General features: G+C 40.7%; 1 protein-coding gene across 1 annotated transcript in view; it reads right to left on the bottom strand.

Annotated features, from left to right (window-relative positions):
* Positions 1-8,885: 8,885 nt before the first annotated feature.
* Positions 8,886-19,238, bottom strand: part of BOD1L1 (biorientation of chromosomes in cell division 1 like 1) — a 75,493-nt gene continuing 65,140 nt past the window's right edge. The window contains exons 19-21 of the mRNA XM_082249846.1: positions 16,867-17,011; positions 13,747-13,872; positions 8,886-9,852 (exon numbers count right to left, since the gene is read on the bottom strand). Of these exons, the coding sequence (XP_082105972.1) occupies positions 9,723-9,852; positions 13,747-13,872; positions 16,867-17,011 (401 nt within the window). The 3' untranslated portion in view covers positions 8,886-9,722. The remainder of the gene's footprint in view (positions 9,853-13,746; positions 13,873-16,866; positions 17,012-19,238) is intronic.

Below are 19,238 nucleotides of genomic sequence, written 5' to 3'. Positions count from 1 at the left end.
TGCCATAAAACATGAGGGGTGGAAACAGCAGAAAAAAATTCCCGAAGGCTTAACCATAGCCAACCAGGCAACATAGAGCTCATCAGAACATCAAGATAAGACCCACCTGAAAAAAAAAAAAAAAAAAAAAAAACCATTAAACACTCTCAAGGGAGACTAAAAACACCCTTAAATCGCAGTTTACAAAACTTTGAGGCCAAAGGAGGCATCTGCCGATGCCAGCACAGCCACCTTATAAAACTTTGTGAAGGTATGAACAGACGACCAGGTAGCCGCCTTGCAAAACTGAACCACAGATGCCTGATGGCGAAAGGTCCAGGAAGCACTAAGCGCCTGATTAGAATGCTCCCTAACAGGGAAAGGTGGAATCTGACCCTTAATTGAACAAGCCTGCACAACTGTCTGTCTGATCCAACTGGAAATAGTCGGAGCAGACACAGGCAGCCCTTTCTTTGGTCCATCCGTGAGTAGAAAGAGCGAATCTGACTTTCGAAAAAAGACTCAGTCGCCAAGTACACCCTGATTGCCAGAGCCACATCCAAAGTAAGCAGTGCAAATTCATTGGGATGTTTAGGCTTGGGACACAAGGAGAGTAGCACAATGTCCTCATTTAAGTGGAAACTGGAAACCACCTTGGGAAGGAAGGACGGATCCGGACGAAGCACCACTTTATCCCTGTGAACCACCAGATAGGGAGAATGACAGGACAACACTGCCAGTTCCAAAACCCTGCGCACAGAAGTAATAGCCACTAAGAAGGCCACCTTATGGGATAAGGTAAGCAGGGGAATCCCCCAAATTTTTTCAAAGGGAGGTTTCTGGAAAACCGACAGCACCAAATTAAGATCCCAAGGTGGAAACGAAGGTCGCACCAGAGGTGCCAAGTGTCGCACCCCCTGGATAAAGTTACGCACCAGGGAATGGGTGGCTAGTGGCTTTTGGAAGAAAACTGCCATGGCAAAACCTGACCCTTGATAGTACTCAAGGCCAATTTTTGATCAACTCCCCGTTGAAGGAAGGCCAAGATCCAAGCCACCGAGGGGGAACCCCAAGAGACTCACACCACGCAATATATGACTTCCACGTACGATGATAGAGCTTTCTAGCAGTCTTATAAAATGTGAAAAGGTGCGCTGTTTTGGTGGTACACCAAAAAAAAAAAACTAAAAAAACGAAAAGCAGCTGCCACCAATTCAAGTCCTCGTGCTTGTATAATATTATATATATATATTGATAATCAAAGTATAAAATGGTATATAAATAAAAATATATGGATATGCTGTGCAAATTTAGCCAATAATGTGCAAACGGTGAACATATATATATATATATATATATATATATATATAAAATCAATTGATCTCTAAATTGGTTCTTTCTTCAATAAAATTCAATCAGTGATAAAATCCTATCTCAACCTTGTGCAAAATAGCAACTCTTGTGCAAATGAGAGGAAAAATACATTAAATCCAGAATAAAATATCAGTTCATATAAAGAAGTCCTTAAATAGTACCATTCCATCAAAAAACTATATAGTCAGAAAATAGTGTAGAACCCACCCTGAGGAAGTCATATGTCTGATGTAAAGCTAAATTTGCACAGCATATCCACATTTATATTAATGTATATACCATTTATACTTCCTAGAATTCGCTTTTCTCGCTTTAAGCAGAGTGGGAATCACTGCAGCAGACAATCCCCTGTCCTTCAGCACCTGGCTTTCAACAGTCAAGAGGAAAAGCATACATCAGCTGATACTGACTCCACAGAGCCACCATCGCATCTGTGGCGTCTGCAAGAGGGTCCTGAGAACGGGCCACAAACCTCTGCACTTTCCTGTTGTAGAAAAAAAAAAAATTTTTGCCAGGACCAGAGACTCCAGCAAGGAACTAGGTCCTTACTCCTAACTAGGCAGAAAAAAAACTGACATCCTATAGCAGAGAGGGAGAGTATACCTCCTGTGAATGCTCCTAAGCGTAGCCAGAACTTTGTTTCTGCCTAGTGTCCTCCTCCTGTAGGGGGCAGTATGTCCTCCTGTAGGGAGCAGTATAACCATACTCTTAACAAAAGACTGCATCTGTCAATGAACGATAGAGAAAATAGTGCATTTTTTTTCCTGGAGCCTGCAGCGTCCATTGCACCTGCGATTAGCAGATCGCGGGTGCAATCTCAGTTTCTTGCAGGCTCTCAGCATAGCTGGCTGCCAGTTCTATGGACAGGCAGTTACCTGAGAGCAGAAAGAATCATAATGGACTACCATAGCACTCACCAGCCACCTGGTAGCTCATTGAGAACTACAGGCTGTCAGCTGCAATAGCTGATGGAACTTGTAGGCATTAATTTACAGGAAACTGAATGAATGATGCAGCCGTGTGGGTGGAGCCCTGCACAGACACGCTCTTCAAATTGTGACAGTGGGCACGAGGAGAAGAACCACCAATCGCTGTCACAGGGGTGTTGTTCCAGCTCCTGCAGCTCTCATGTTTTGAAATTGAACTTATCCTTTAAATTTGCATCTAGACAGCTTAGTTGGTGCCCAAATGCCAGAACCTGGAAATAAACATAGTTACTGAAGGTTTATAGAACCATTGTAATTTAACGGAGCTATAAAAAACAAAAAGTAAACCAGAAAAAAATGCATTACAAAGGAGTGTTTTCGAACGGTTTTATCATTTATGTAGAAAAGGTCAGTAAGAAATGAAGATGTTTCACAAAATAGCAATTGTGCAAAAAACAAAGAAAATTAAAAAAGGCAACAATCTCAACATATAGGTTATAAATAAAAGCAAAAGGCAATGAAAACAAATACTTTCCACAATGAAAATGACATTTGGCAACATGCCTGTATCATTATGAGAAATAAAATACTGAATCCAAGCATTGGCTTCTAAAAATAATCTCATTTGCGGGAAACAGGCAGAATGTACATGGAGCACAATATAAGAACACAGACTATACAAGTGTTGATCCAAGAGTGAAAGAACCCCCCCCCCCCACCTGAAAAAAAAAAAAAACAAAAAAAAAAAAAACCCCACTGTAAACATATTTACAAATGAAAGGTAGGCTATGATCACACAGGCATCTTATCTGTTCTTTCGTCACGCTAGATGATCATAAAGCAAAATAAAACCGATAATGAACTACGGCTTTCTGTGTAAGGCTGGGCCCTGTAGGGCAGTGGCCCTCAGAGCCCACCAACAGGCCAGGTTTGCAAGATAACTGAAATACATCCCAGGTGATATAATTTGCTGCTCAGTGATTGCAGTACTCTAGTCTGCATCTCCCCAAGGTAATACTTAAAATCTGGCCTGTTAGTGGGCCCTGAAGACCGGAGTTGAGGACCACTGCTGTAGGGCATACAACTGAACTGGACGTAAAATCATTGTAATGTGGGGCATGAATCATTCTCTACCTCCCACATACACACAACCAGTCTTGGCCAGGAAAGATTGTGTTCAAGTGGAGACAATTTTCCTCAATCCCCAAAGGGTTCCTATGTATTCCTAGATATTTCATTATAGGCAGCAACATGGATGCAGTAAAAGCATGCTGTAGCATATCGTGCAACCAGTAATGTATGGGGAATGCACTTTAGAGGAAAACATGGAGAGCCCCAGCATTCAACGTGGTCCAAGGATTAGATGACAATAGTAAACACCTAGTGGACTGAAATAAACCTCACACTTAATGTAAAATGTAAAAGAGAAATAAAATTTGGGTAGAATTCTGCTTTTCATTAAACTTTCCTGCACTGCTCTTGAAACCAGAAATGGCATGAACACATGAAATGGCTTTTCTACCTTGATATTTGTATACTGAACTGAGGAAAGTTACAAACATCAAAAGTATATGGCTACCTGCATCACAACCATTTTAATCAATCATTTGCTATTAATGAAGTGTTGACTATCAGAACCTTGAGCGGCAATACAGTGTATACCAGAACTACATATATTGTGAGTGTGGATAAAAGGCAGAAGCATTAGGTGTTCCTTTAAAAGGGTTTCTATGCTTTTGGGATTTCAGGACATAGATCTGTTGGAATGCAGGTATCCACAGTGGATTACCGAGACCATTGCAGGCTTCTAGTTGGGACTGACATCGCCTATACGTGAACTATGCAAGAGCGCGCACCTCATGCATTTGTTATGTGCAGAGTGCTGGTCTAAGGTAGTCAAAAAAGCAGAATTATCCTTGCAGTCAAATTAAATTTTATCGTTAAGCCCTTTATTTTTTTGGCGCTCACTGAGGGACACCGGCAGGCTTTCACCTTGAGCATATACTGTTACCTACAGAAGGAATGGACATTGGCAAACCAAAAAAAAAAAAAACCTGTAGACCAGCCAAGCATAACTACAAGCATGCCTTTGTTTTTTTAGTGAAACAGTACAGAGAGCATGATCATAAACACAGATGGGTTGAGGATTGTCCCTCAATGGGTTTTAAGAAAAGGATTTTATGGTGAACACAACACATTTTCTTTCTCATCTATAGGGGCACACAAAAGTATTTCACGTTTGGGACATCCAAAAGCGGTCTAAATGGAGGGATGGGCAACACAGCAAATGCTAATCAGGCCCAAGAAACAGAGAAAACTGGACACTTCCTGCAGCTTAAAAAGCCTCCTTAAGAACCTTATGTCCAAAGCTGGCATCTGATGAATATACAAACAGCAAAGCGAATCAGTCTCTTTCTAAAAAAAAAAAAAAAAAAAAAGCAGTGGCTTTTTTTTATACTTGCAGCCTGAGCCACATCTAGACAAGTGAGGGAAATGTACTTTTGGTAAACTACAGCCAGAGAGAGAAAAGTAAGAAGAATGTCCTCGTTGAGGCGAAAGGCATAAACTACCTTGCTGGATAAGGCCACCAATTCAGACACTTGCAACAGCCATGCCGTTAAAGCCAGTGAATGTGAGAGTAAGATTGTAACTTGGTCTTTAAGACTGAAGATCTGAATGATCTTGTAAAGCACATGGAGCTTTTGTTCGAGAGCTGAACAGGATGGGGTAAAACCGCTGAAAATGCTCTTCTACAGGAACTGGGGCAATGACACCTTGATCCAGAAGACCCAATGGTGATCTGCTAATATGTGCAGTGACAAGGAAGTTTACAGGCAAGAAGCGGACAGGGAGTGAAATACCAGCTTGTAGCCTTTGGAGACCACCTCCAGCACCTGGGTGTCTGAGGTGCAAACTGTGTGAAGTGTCTGCAAAGATAAACAAATGTCTCCCACTATGGAAAGTGGGGGGGGGGCACACCATGCTGAGCAAGGTTTGTCTGAGGATGCTACAGATTTTACGCCCCAGAACTTGTAGACTAGGAATCGATTTTCAGAGTCTGAATGTGGGTGGCATGGGAAGGGAGAAACTTTAACCAATAGTGAGGGTGAGGATTTTGCAATAGTTTTCTTATGTTGAGGAAGATTGGTGTTCTTACTGCCAGTAAGATTCTTGATAATGGCATTCAGGAGTAGATCAGAAGGGACATCCTTTGAAGATCACGTGACTTGGACGGTTCCTAGATGCCCGTTCCGCAGTCCAGCACTTTTAACTAAAAAGTCTCCTTCGCATGTGTGATAGGAGACCTATGCGTGAGGTGAGATAGAGAACCTCACAGCAGCCCATCACAGCTGTAGTCAAGACTATAGCCATTTGCTCTAAATGTTCTACAACAAGGGGATCTACAACAGCATTAGAAACATTTTCTTTTCTTTTTTCAAGGACCAGTTAGTTATGGTTTGGCAAAGAAAGATTACAGCCAGATGGAAGGGGGAGCAGGGCCTGTCAGGAAGAAAAGTGTTTTAAAAAAAAGTTTTAAACAGTTTACTGGTTGGGTCCCTATAGACAGGTCCATCCTCCACTGGAATAGTGGTCCCTTTGCGAAGGACGGACAGTGCAGCACACCACTTTTTTTACAGGAACAAAGCCTATAAGCTATAAGTGTAAACATTCAATCAGGATATATCCAATCTTTTTAGAGGAGGATTTGGAACAGCAGACACACTAGGAAAGTCTCTACAGTCCCCTAGCAGCTTATGGCTCAGAGGTCACAAGCAAATTAATTTTCAGAACTTGCAGAGGAAGGAGCAGGAGCACACTTGTCGCCTCTGGTCAGTGTAAGCAAATAACTGGGCGACTTGGACTATAAAACCTTTCATGTCTGCAGAAAAAAAAAAAAAAAAACATTAACTGGAGAGGGCAGATAAGCCAACCACAGCAAACAGAGCAAGGAAAACTCCACTGACGGGATACAAAACACTAGGAGCAGGGGGCAACAGCATTCCATAATACAGACATTGGCCTCATCAGTAGGAGTGCACCAGAACTGTTAAGAGTGTAAACTGGGGGTACCTGATACAGCAGGACAGGCCCTCTTCCCATCTAGAATCAGACATGTTATGACCAGGAGACAGTCAATGTAAAAGCTTAGGGTACGAGGGAAGAGGCATTCCCGAAACCATCCGAAGCAGGTGAAGTTCGGATAGCTGGAAGTGTCCAAAGTGACTGAAGGCATGCAGCAAAACAGATCAAAAGTATCTTGTGGTACAGGCTCGCGACACTCTATCCAATTAATGGAGTGCATGCTCAGTCCTACAGCAGTGATCCCTACCACAGTTGAAACTGTCATTAAAACTTGACGTAACTTCTGGCCCTTGGCACAACTGACCCACTCACAAAGGGTGATAGGGCAAACACAGAGGCAATACCAGCGGCATTGGACCTGGAAAGTGCTTTGTGACTAACTTCACCAGAATGGAGTCTTGAAAGCAGCGGATGTGGAACTCACTGCCTGAAGGTCACTTCCAAGCTCACCCTGCAACGATGAGTCCAGTGGAGTTTGAACCTCTCCAAAGGCCAGGCTGAGGACAGTCATGCTAGACAACTGCAATTGGAGAGGCCCGCTCTAAGAACAGCAGTGAAAAGAGCCTTGTTGAAAAAAAAAAAAAAAAAAATATGTATAAAATGTAAGGAAAAGATAGGGCTCTTCTGAGACTAGCAAAAAAAAATGAGGCATGCTGGTAGTAGGAAGGATTATCCTGGGCTGGCCTATATTTATTTTTTGCCAGCGTGCATAATTAATCCACTTGTAGGCAGCAGTAGAACCTGAAGAGAACACACCTCCTGAAGTCTGATGGTAACTTCCTGTCTCTTTTTTGCTCTATGGTGCATTTTTCATTTTCTCCAAGATACATGTGTGAACAAACCCTACAAGGAAAGTACATACAACTTTTCAGTAGAAATAGACCATATTTCCTTGGTGGCTTCAGAAACAAAAAAAAAAAAAAAAACAGAACAGCCAACACAAAAACAAATACAACTTCTTGAACAATGTATACTTACAGTGTTTTATAGTTAAAGGACATGAACATTACAGCAAATTGTGAAAATAAATAAATGTCTGCCATCTATATACAGTGGTGGCTTGGATTTTGCTTTATAATCAGCACTATAAGAAAAGAGTCTATCGATTCTACAAGAGCGATAGACATGTCTAGAGTAAGACAAAAAAAAAAAAAATTAAAATTTAACAAGAAATGAATAAGCCAATTTCTTGAAAAGGCAAGATGTCAAGGCTAATTTCATAAGACAATGTTAAAATGTCTTAAGTCCTAGCAACCAGTCAGGTTATCAACTTGTTCACACTGTAGTGGAACACCTGTGGCAGGTGTACTGTATAGCAAAAATCCATGAAGGTAAAGTCATCTACACACCAGATCCATGTTTAAATCATATTTGTTTTGATTGCATTATATTCACATACTTTTATTTTTAAAAGCAAGTATGATTTAAACTGTATTCTGATGTACAGAAGACACATCTTCACAGCTTATCATTTTGCTCTGTCGGCCGTAATTTGAGGAAAAGTATAAATTTGATGGCCTGGTGGTAAACACAGCACACTAGTACGCTTTTCCCTGCCCTTTTAAATCAAAGGCTAGGAGCAAACTGCTATTTTCTCAGCTAAATCAAACACTAAAGGGGAATCTGACACATGGTAAGACAGACCTCCGATGGAAATAGATTTTCTCTGGTTCCAAGGCTTGCTTGCATGCTAATTGTAGGATAGTGATATTCACAATAAATACTTCAGTTCAACTGAACTGCTCGAGGCCTGGAATGTGGACCAGGAGTCCAAAAAAATGTAGCTTCATCTGAAGCTTCTCACACAGTTATTTTCCCCATTTAACAAAGATAATGAAACTTGCTGTGCCCACATTCTATAAGCGATGGCTATGTCATGAAAGCTTCCACAAGATATACATTCTTGTCAATGAAACATGTAAAAAAAAAAAAAAAAATGGGGTTTCAGGAGTGGGAAGAAGGGAGTCTGGTTTGTATCCATCCTTCACCTCTGCAATCGTTTTAAATCCCAGCCTGGGCACCTCCAGGACAAAAGAAAATAGACTAGGCATCAGAGATTTTCTTTGAAGATACCTTTGAAAAACACAGGGTGTCTAATAAAATAATAATAATAATTTGAAGTGAACATCTAGCATCAACTCACTTGCATTTGAGTGCATTTTGAGTCACTGGTAAGTCCGACTGTACACCCAACTCCTATCCTTAACATGAAGGCACTTCGCTTACTTCAATGCCATCTTTTCTTCCAAAACCAGTCTTTCTACAGCTACTTCAAGCTATATTTAAAGAGTTAGCTCCCATTCAGCATAGAGTGATGGTGCCTCCGGATTTCTCCCTCCCAGTGAGGTATTCCCACAGAATGCATATTCCCTTGTCACCTCCCAACTGCAGAGGTGCACACTGGGTAAACCCCGGTGTCCGAGCATACCTAGGTGGATATGGTCATGGCCGCCTCCACATGACAGTGTTCCAGCCTAGGGACTGGCCACTCAGGAACCAGGGGCTCCAACAGAATGCGGGTGGGAATTTGTAAGTATACCTTGCTGAGGGATGGAAGAAGCCAGCAGGAAGCCCTGTCACTATACCCTGAAAAGACAACATGGCAGTGCCTTGAAGCAGACCATGGAGGCTTCTAGATATATGGAAGTCTTTGGCATTTCTGACACTCTGGCAGAAGTGGCTGGAGGAAGATCGGGTATAATATGCACAGTACAGAGTCACAGAGATGAATGACATTTAAACACCACACCTACTTTTTCACCAACCTCTGAAACCCCTTCAGTAAGTGTTACCTTTAAAATTTTACGCATTCCTTGAATACATGTACTATTGATTATGATGGTCCATGAAAAAGACAGGAAAAATGAGAATTTATGAACCCAAAAGGTTTAGAAATACTGTCCAATGACTTCTGTTTAGAACTCTTCAAACTATATCTTACATATTTATACATATATATTGCACCTACACTACAGACCTCAGAAAAACTAGTGGAAAGGAATTAAGTGGTTGTTAAGTATAGCAACCAGGTGCTTCACTTTCTAACTTGCATGAGAAAAATCACAGATGGGAACTGATTGGCTGCTACAGGCTATGACTTTTCTTTGCTGCTCTTCAGTTTTTATATCTGAGACCTAAGTGAATCTTCTGTACATTTAATAAATTCAGGGTTACAATGAAGTGGGGGAGGGGAGGGGCTCCTGCATACAACTAAACAAAATAAGAAACATTTCCCCCATAGAATGGCATTAATATTGTATATTAATTTACATTCCTAAGCACCTTTTTTGACGCCCAATTTTTTACAGTGTATTAAATTAGAATACAATACTACAAAAAAGATCTATGAAATTTATACAATCATTGGCGCTTCATTTTTTTTCCTGCCGTTTCTCCTGAGGTGTGCCGTCCTCTAGTCCTTTGTGTTGGTGGGCTGGCTTCTCTCCTCCTCTTTGCTCCATTTGCTTGCGGTGTCGGCTGTGGGCTTGACCTGAACAGAGATCAATAATTACAAGACTAGGAAACCTAATATTTATATGATCACCGTTATAGAATGTGTGAATTCTAAAGTTCTTTTTGTCATGTAAGTACATGGAGAGCGTACCCAAAATACCCAAATATTTAAAGCTTTATTAATTGAACATCATTCCTTTTCTGTATTCTGCAAATCTGTCCATGTACCCATTGCAGTGGAGGATTTTGCAGAGCAGCCGTTGCCAGCTAGTGCAAATGCCCAGTTTTCAATGTGCCTCTATGCTGAGAATTTCCTCCTTGATTACATCTGAGCAGCCCATGTGACTATAGAGTCACTAACAGTACATACAGTTTTTTGGTGCAAAGCACCCGTGACCTGCGCTCGGAGTGGTGTGAACTTTAGTCCACCTTATTAAGGTATAAAGAGTATTTCTGTAGCTGTGGACACGTCAACCCAGGAAAAATGCTACGGCCTTGCTGCCCCTTACACGACCAGGGAAGTCTAGAAACACGGTAACAAACAAACACAAGGGCGCACCAGCCTAGTGCATTATCATTTAGATGATTTATTTAAAAAATAGGAGCCTACTAGGCTCTGAGGAAGAGGCTAGGCCTCAAACGCGTTAGCCTTCGAGAATCTAGGGGCCTACTCATCCTCGGATACCTCTACTGAGGACTTCGTTCCTTTTGTGACATGCTTTTAACAAGAACTCGTTTGTGAGTATTTTTAATCCTATTTTTTAAATAAACCATCTAAATGATAATGCACTAGGCCGGTGCGCCCTTGTGTTTGTTTGTTGTTAGACTATAGAGTCACACTGTACAATGGAAAATGACAGCCCACCCCCTTCCTTCTCCATGCCCACTAACCAGCTATACACAAAAGGGGGTGGGATATTACATGTTGAATGATGGAGTCTTAACCTCCCGCTTATTCAAAGCACATACAATAGACACAGGCTGGAGGGCTGTGACACAGCCTGTCATTCACAGAAATCCACTTGCATCAAGTTATTGCCCAAAAAAAAAAAAAAAAAAAAAAGAGGATTTGAAATATATGTTTGTATATTTAAAACAGGATAGAGATAAAGATGATAGCTATATATAATTTATTTACATTTACTCTGTTATTCCAAGGGCTGTTTTTTTTTTTTTATAACATGTGACCAGCGGCAGAGGATTAGAAACTCCTCCTGCTACTGTTTCCCTGCAGACAGGCTGGGTCATGTGACTGCAGTAGATCGCTTAAGGAAGAAGGTAAATAGATTTTTTTATTAGATTAATTACAGGATCACCATCCATTTACAGAAATAAAAGTGATCACAAACTAACCACTTGAAGACCACCCCATAGCAGACATACTGCTGGAGGATGGTCCTCCTGTGCAGAATCACATATACAGCGCCTTGAAATTTTCCACACTTTGTGATGTTGCAACCAAAAACAAAATGTATTTTATTAGGATTTTGTGTGATAGAACAACACAAAATGGCACATAATTGTGAAGTGGAAGGAAAATGATTTTTAGAATATTTTACAAATAAATATCTGAAAAAAGTGAGGCGTGCATTGTATTCAGCCCCCCTGAGCCAATACTTTGTAGAACCACTTTTTGCTGCAATTACAGCTGCAAGTCTTTTGGGCGTGTCTCTACCAGCTTTCCCCTTCTGAAGTGTGAAAGTTTTGCCCATTCTTTTTTGGAAAAAAGCTCAAGCTCTGTCAGATTGGATGAGAGCATCTGTGAACAGCAATTTTCAAGTCTTGCCACCGATTTTCAATGCGTTTTGGGCATCCTAGAACCTCCAGAACACATTGACCATTTATTGAATGCAAACAATTACAATTGTACAGAAAATAAATGGTTTACCTGGTAATCTCCTCCTCAAAACCTTAAAGTGATTGTAAAAGTTAAAAGAAAAATAAATAATAAAATATCAAACGTGTTATACTTACCTCCTCTGTGTAGTTGGGTTTGCACAGGGCCGCCAGGATCCGCCTCTTCTCGGGTCCCCCTTTGCCGCTACTGGCCTCTCCTGCCTGTTGAGTAGCCCCACAGCAAGCATCTTGATATTGGGGCACCCAAGCTGAGCTGCAGCTCTGGATTAACTGGCTTTCATGGACAGCAGCGGGAGCCAATAGCGCTGCGGCTGTGTCTCAGACAATCAGGAGAGAGAGTCCCGGACAGCCGAGGGACTCATGGACATCGCTGGACAGAGATGGGCTCAGGTAAGTTTTAGGGGGTGCTGGGGAGGCTGCTGCACACAGGCTTTTTTTTATCTTATTGCATTAAGATAAAAAAAACTCCTGACTTTACAACTCCTTTAACCACTTCCAGCCCAAGGACGTCATATGACATCCTGGACCTTGAGTGGATATATCCAAATGATGCCTGCAACTCGTTCTAATGGCCAGTCCAGTGCATCTACTGGCTCATCCATGCAATCGGAGAGCTGGAGAAGGAATACACTGAAGGCAGAAGTTCACCATAGAGAATACAGAGGACCAGATGGTCCCCGGAAGTCTCTAGGACTCGGAGGCCTGGGGTTATAATGTCATGTCCAGTCTGGCAGCTGTAAATACTGCCGTGAACTCAGCTGGAAAGGCTGAGATTGTTTTTTTTCTGTTTTTTTTTTTTTTTAAGCTCAGTCTTTCCAGCCTAAAGGAGAGATGTGGGATCTTATAGACCCCACATCTCTGCATAAAGAGGACCTGTCATGCCCTATTTTTATTACAAGGGATGTTTACATTCCATGTAATAGGAATAAAAGCGATCAAAAAATAAAAAAATAAACTAGAAGGGAAAGTGTAAAAATAGAATACATTTCTTTTAAAGTGCCCCCTGTTCCCGCACACAGAATTGAATGCATACGTTCGTTGCGCCCACATATGTAAGCAGCGTTCAAACCACACGTGAGGTATCGCAGTGAACATTCGAGCAAGAGCAATAATTCTAGCCCAAGACCTCCTCTAACTCTAAAACAGATAACCTGTAAGAAAATATTAAAGCGTCACCTATGGAGATTTAAGCACCAAAGTTTGGCTCTGATGACTGACATGACTGCGCAATTTTAAAGCGTGACATGTTAGGTATCTATTTACTCGGAATAACATCATCTTTCACATTATGCAAAAAAAAATTGAGCTACCTTTAATGTTTTGTTTTTTTATATTCATGAATCAGTTTTTTTTTTATAAATACTGTGTGACATAAAAAGTTGCAACAACCGCCATTGCTAAAAAAAAAAAACACTTTTGGGGGTTCTGATTAATTTTCTAGCAAAAAAAATGATGATTTTTACATGTAGGAGAGGAGTGCCAGAATAGGCCTGGTGTGGAAGTGGTTAATTGATGCGGATGAGTCATTGTGCTGATTAAAAGAACAGGTTTCTTTCATCACAGACTTTAAGGCTCCATTCACACCTGGGCGTTTTTCAGCACCAAAAACGCTAAAAAAAAACGTTCCAAAACGTACGACAAGTAAAACCCCATTCATTTAAATGGCCCCTGTTCCCATCTGAGCGTTTTGCAAAAGGCCTGTAGCTGAAAAAAGTACATGAGCTTCTTTTTGGGCTGATTACCAGCGTTTTTGATAGATGTCAATGCCGGTCTCCAAAAATGCCTAAAAATCGCGGGGAAAAAAAAAAAAAAAAAAAAAAAAAAAAAAAATCGCAGTAAAAATTGCGGTAAAAACGCTACGCCCAAGTGTGAATGCAGCCTAAATCATAAAAAAAAGGCACGTAAAGTGCCACCTGCTGGCTCAAAAGCAGAAAACTGTAAACCTGGTATAATTCATATTTAGCTGCCAAAAAGGAAACATTTTTAAAAAGGCAACATGAAACCCTCACATTTTCAAAAACTAGGTAAGAGATTGTCTCTTCTACTGAAGGTAAAAAAAAAATAAAAAACTCACCGCTTTGCTGTTTTTCCAGTCTTTGACTCAGGAGACTTAATTTTACGCCGTCTACCAGCTAACGAAGATGGTTCAGGGCTGTTTAATTTTGCAGCTGCTCGGGTTGTTGGCTTGTGTGGCAGTTTACTAAAAGTGACACAGATATTACAATCAGTTACAGATACTATACATAGTAGGCAGATGGATGTTTATTAGTCCCAACCATCTAAACTACCCAAATGTAGCATCACATGTCCTGAATGATAAATACACAAATTTAATGACACACCGGGCAATGCAGGTAGAAAGCTGAACCATATGTGAACAAGCTTTGTTCATACTTGTTTTATTTTGCGTGGACTTGGAATTAAAAGTGAACAATATGGTCCATGAAGATACGTTTTTTAAAAAAAACACTCAAAGATGCAATGCTAGCAAACAAATAGAGCTACATTTCAAAGGCTTTTCCAGCTAATTTTCGTTTGGTTTTGGATTGAGTCAGAAGGGTCGGCACCTCTGCCATTTTTTACTGCTCTGTGTGGGGCATTGAGTTGCTCACCTGACTGCCCTAATTGCTAAATCATTATTGGCTACCAGCATCATTTTAGGAGTTGCCAGGCACCTGGTTGTTTTGGCTAAAGGCGCTATACAGTGGGGATCAAAAGTTTGGGCACCCCAGGTAAAAAATTTTATTAATGTGCATAAAGAAGCCAAGGAAAGATGGAAAAATATCCAAAAGGCATCAAATTACAGATTAGACATTCTTATAATAGGTCAACAAAAGTTCGATTTTATTTCCATCACTGACACTTTCAAAATTACAAAAAAATGGCGTCTGCACCCTGCAGGATTTATAGCATCCACTGCCTCCTTTGCAAGGCTGAGACCTGCCAGTGTCATGGATTGTTCTCAATCATCGTCTGGGAAGACCAGGTGATGTCAATCTCAAAGGTTTTAAATGCCCAGACTCATCTGACCTTGCCCCAACAATCAGCACCATGGGATCTTCTAAGCAGTGGTCTAGAAAACTGAAACTGAAAATAGTTGACGCTCACAAAGCTGGAGAAGGCTATAAGAAGATAGCAAAGCGTTTTAAGATGTCAATATCCTCTGTTTGGAATGCAATTAATAAATGGCAGTCATCAGGAACAGTGCAAGTTAAAGCAAGATCTGGAAGACCAAGAAAAATATCAGACAGAACAGCTTGCAGGATTGTGAGAAAAACAATTCAAAACCCAAGTTTGACTGCAGGATCCCTCCAGAAAGATCTGGCAGACACTGAAGTTGTGGTACACTTTTCCACTATAAAGAGACACTTGTACAAATATGGTCTTCATGGAAGAGTCATCAGAAGAAAACCTCTTCTACGCCCTCACCACAAAAAGCAGCGTTTGAACTTTGCAAATGAACATATAGACAAGCCTGATGCATTTTGGAAACAAGTTTTGTGGACCGATGAGGTTAAAATTGAACTTTTTGGCCGGAATGAGCAAAGGTACGTTTGGAGAAGAAAGGGCACAGAATTTAATGAAAAGAACCTCTGTCCAACTGTTAAGCATGGGGGTGGATCAATCATGCTTTGGGGTTGTATTGCAGCCCGTGGCACAGGGAACGTCTCACGAGTAGAAGGAAAAATGGATTCAATAAAATTTCAGCAAATTTTGGATGGTAACTTGATGCCATCTGTGAAAAAGCTGAAGTTAAAGAGAGAATGGCTTCTACAAATGGATAATGATCCTAAACACACCTCAAAATCCACGGGGGATTACATCAAGAGGCGTAATCTGAAAGTTTTGCCATGGCCTTCACAATCTCCTGACCTCAACATAATTGAAAATCTATGGATAGACCTTAAAAGAGCAGTGCGTGACAGACAGCCCAGAAATCTCAAAGAACTGGAAAACTTTTGTAAGGAAGAATGGGCAAAGATACCTCAAACAAGAATTGAAAGACTCTTGGCTGGCTACAAAAAGCGTTTACAAGCTGTGATACTTGCCAAAGGGGGCAGTACAAGATATTAACTCTGCAGGGTGCCCAAACTTTTGCAGACGCCATTTTGTGTTTTCTGTTATTTTGAAAGTGTAAATGATGGAAATAAAATCTAACTTTTGTTGACATATTATAAGAATGTCTAATCTGTAATTTGATGCCTTTTGGAGATTTCTCCATCTTTCCTTGGCTTCTTTATGCACATTAATACACATTTTTACCTGGGGTGCCCAAACTTTCGATCCCCACTGTAGGTTGTATAAGGCAAAACTAACTTATACAGCAAATTCTTTAACAAATAGGGGTACAAATTAATAGGGTATGATAAATAAAATTGTTCAGATGGTTTTATGTGAAATTAGAGGTCAAATGTAAAATCACCCTAGAAATTTTCAGCGAGCACAGTAAATACATAAAGAAAATGTTGTATTACTTAGTTATATGTTAAGCCAGAAAGTCAGCTGCTCTGCCAACAATTATCAACGTACCACATATTAAAACCTTTGTTCATATGCTAGTCAGTCATTCTGCCAATAAACACATCCTGCTAGATATTCTGGCACTAAACCAATACACAAACTATTTGCGGCATCCCTCAATGTATAGAAGCCGGTCATTGTGCCATGACTGTTAATGCTCAAATTTTAGTCATTATAATGACGCACCCGACACTGTGCCAAGGCTGCTCTTACATTTTTATATGCTTGTAGTCCGACCATTTCTTCCCCACTGAAACCAACTTGCTAAAGCCACCACCATATAAGCTGTATGGCCCAGAGCTGAACACTTGGCAGAGAGGAAGGATGACCAGTTTCACACATTAGGCGGTCGATGCTGTACACATGAAAGCATATCTAATCTAAAGACATGAAATCTGCACCTGCTGAATCATAGCAAATGTTACATGCATAGCCATCATGGTTAACCTCTGACAAGTTTGCGGATAAAGACTATTTTGATTTTGCTGTACACTTGTGCCTGGTCAGCGACTCACTGAATTGAAGGGTCAGTATAACCAAGCTATTTTCAGAAGGAGGTCCCCAATGGCAATTTATCTGAGGTTTGGTTTATTTTAAGTGAAGTGGTATGGGAAACGAAAAGGACAAAACTCTACAGAAAAATGCTCTATGCCATCTTCCACTTGTTCTGTACCTCTGGGCTTCCAGGCGGGAGGCAGCTCTTGTTGTTGCCCCTCTAGGCGTTTCTTCTTCTTCGCTATCACTATTTTCCTGATCTTCATCCTCTTCCTCCTCATCCTCTTCAGTACTTTCTGTCTTCTTGCGCTTTTTTTCTGGCTCTGAGCCTTCTGTCATGGCAAATCAGACAAAGGTATATTATATATATTGCTCTGTGTGAGAAGTTAAACAGTAACGCTGAGTGACTCAACTAATAAGTCAGGTCAAATGACATGCTGCAATTTTTTTTTTTTTGCAGCCTGATTTGGAGGAGAATTTTACAATTTGTGAATCATAAGGAATCCTTCACATGGCTTTTTAGCAATCCAGTGGACCCAGCTAAACGGCGGTGTGAAATAGGCCTAATACCCTGGATTCCAGAGTGGTGTGATTTTTTGCAGATCAGATAAGAGCGTTATGAAAATATTTCATGCCCCTATGTGCAAGTGTACATGCAGCACACCTGGCATACAGCACTGACCATCCTTTTGGGTTCTACTATAAAGAAAATTACAAGAGGCTGATGCCAAATCAAATTCAGCTTTTATTTTTGGTGAGAATTACAACAGCAGAGTCTTGACGCGTTTTTCTGGAGTGGTTTCCAGAAAACGCACTTCATATATGAATGAATAAGGCAGCGTGTAAAGTGTACCATTTATGCATTTACAGTTGTGCTCATAAATTTACATACCCTGGCAGATTTTATGGTTTCTTGGCCATTTTTCCGAGAATACGAATGATAAAACACAAAAACTTTTCTTTCACTCATGGTTAGTGTTTGGCTGAAGCCATTTATTATCAATCAATTGCGTTTACCCTGTTTAAATCAGAAAGACAACAGAAACTACCCAAATGACCCTGATCAAAAGTTTACATACCCTGGTGATTTTGGCCCGATGACATGCACACAAGTTGACACAAAGGGGTTTGAATGGCTAAAAAAGGTAACCATCCTCACCTGTGATCTGTTTTCTTGTAATTAGTGTGTGTGTGCGCGTGTATAAAAGGTCAATGAGTTTCTGGACTCCTGACAGGCCCTTGCATCTTTCATCCAGTGTTGCACTAACGTTTCTGGATTCTGAGTCATGGGGAAAGCAAAAGCATTGTCAAAGGATCTGCGGGAAAAGGTGAAAAGGTAGTTGAACTGTATAAAACAGGAAAGGGATATATAAAGATATCCAAGGAATTGGGAATGCCAATCTGCAGTTCAAAATTTAATCAAGAAGTGGAAAATGAGGGGTTCTGTTTAAACCAAACCACAGTCAGGTAGACCAACAAAAATTTCAGCCACAACTGCCAGGAAAATTGTTCGGGATGCAAAGAAAAACCCACAAATAACTTCAGGTGAAATACAGGACTCTGAAAACATGTGTTGTGGCTGTTTCAAGATGTACAAGAAGGAGGCACTTGAAGAAAGATGGGCTGCATGGTCGAGTCGCTAAAAGAAAGCCATTACTACGCAAATGCCCCAAAGTATCCCTCTTACAATACACCAAACAGCACAGAGACAAGCCTCAAACCTTCTGGCACAAAGTAATTTGGAGTGATGAGACCAAAATTGAGCTTTTTGGCCACAACCATAAACGCTACATTTGGAGAGGAATCAACAAGGCCTATGATGAAAGGTACACCATTCATACTGTGAAACACGGAGGTGGATCGCTGATGTTATGGGGATGTGTGAGCTACAAAGGCACAGGAAATTTGGTCAGAATTGATGGCAAGATGAATGCAGTATGTTACCAAAAAATACTGGAGGAAAATTTGCATTTATCAGCTGCGCATGGGACGTACTTGAACATTTCAACATGACAATGATCCTACACACAGGACCAAGTCGACCTGTCATTGGCTACAGCAGAATAAAGTGAAGGTTCTGGAGTGGCCATCTGTCTCCTGACCTCAATATCATTGAGCCACTCTGGTGAGATCTCAAACATGCAGTTCATGCAAGACATCCCAAGAATTTACAGGAACTGGAGGCTTTTTGCCAGGAAGAATGGACAGCTTTACCATCTGAGAAGATAGAGAGCTTCATCCACAAATACCACAAAATACTTCAAGCTGTCAGTGACGTTAAGGGGGGCAATACACAGTATTAAGAACTGGGGTATGTAAACTTTTGATCAGAGTAAGCACAGTTGATTGATAATAAATGGCTTCAGCCAAACACTAACCATGAGTAAAAGAAAAAAGTTTGTGTTGTCATTCATATTCTCTGAAAAATGGTCAGGAAATCATAAATTCTGCCAGGGTATGTAAACTTAGGGGTACAACTGTATGTGCATCTTGATGTCCAGAGGATATGAAAATGAATTCTCCCTGAAAAAAAAAAAAATTATTAGAATG

Source organism: Pelophylax lessonae (genome assembly GCF_965119305.1).
Source record: "Pelophylax lessonae genome assembly, chromosome: 1".
In the NCBI taxonomy this organism is placed as follows: domain Eukaryota; kingdom Metazoa; phylum Chordata; class Amphibia; order Anura; family Ranidae; genus Pelophylax; species Pelophylax lessonae.
This window is presented reverse-complemented; position numbering and strand designations above follow the sequence as displayed.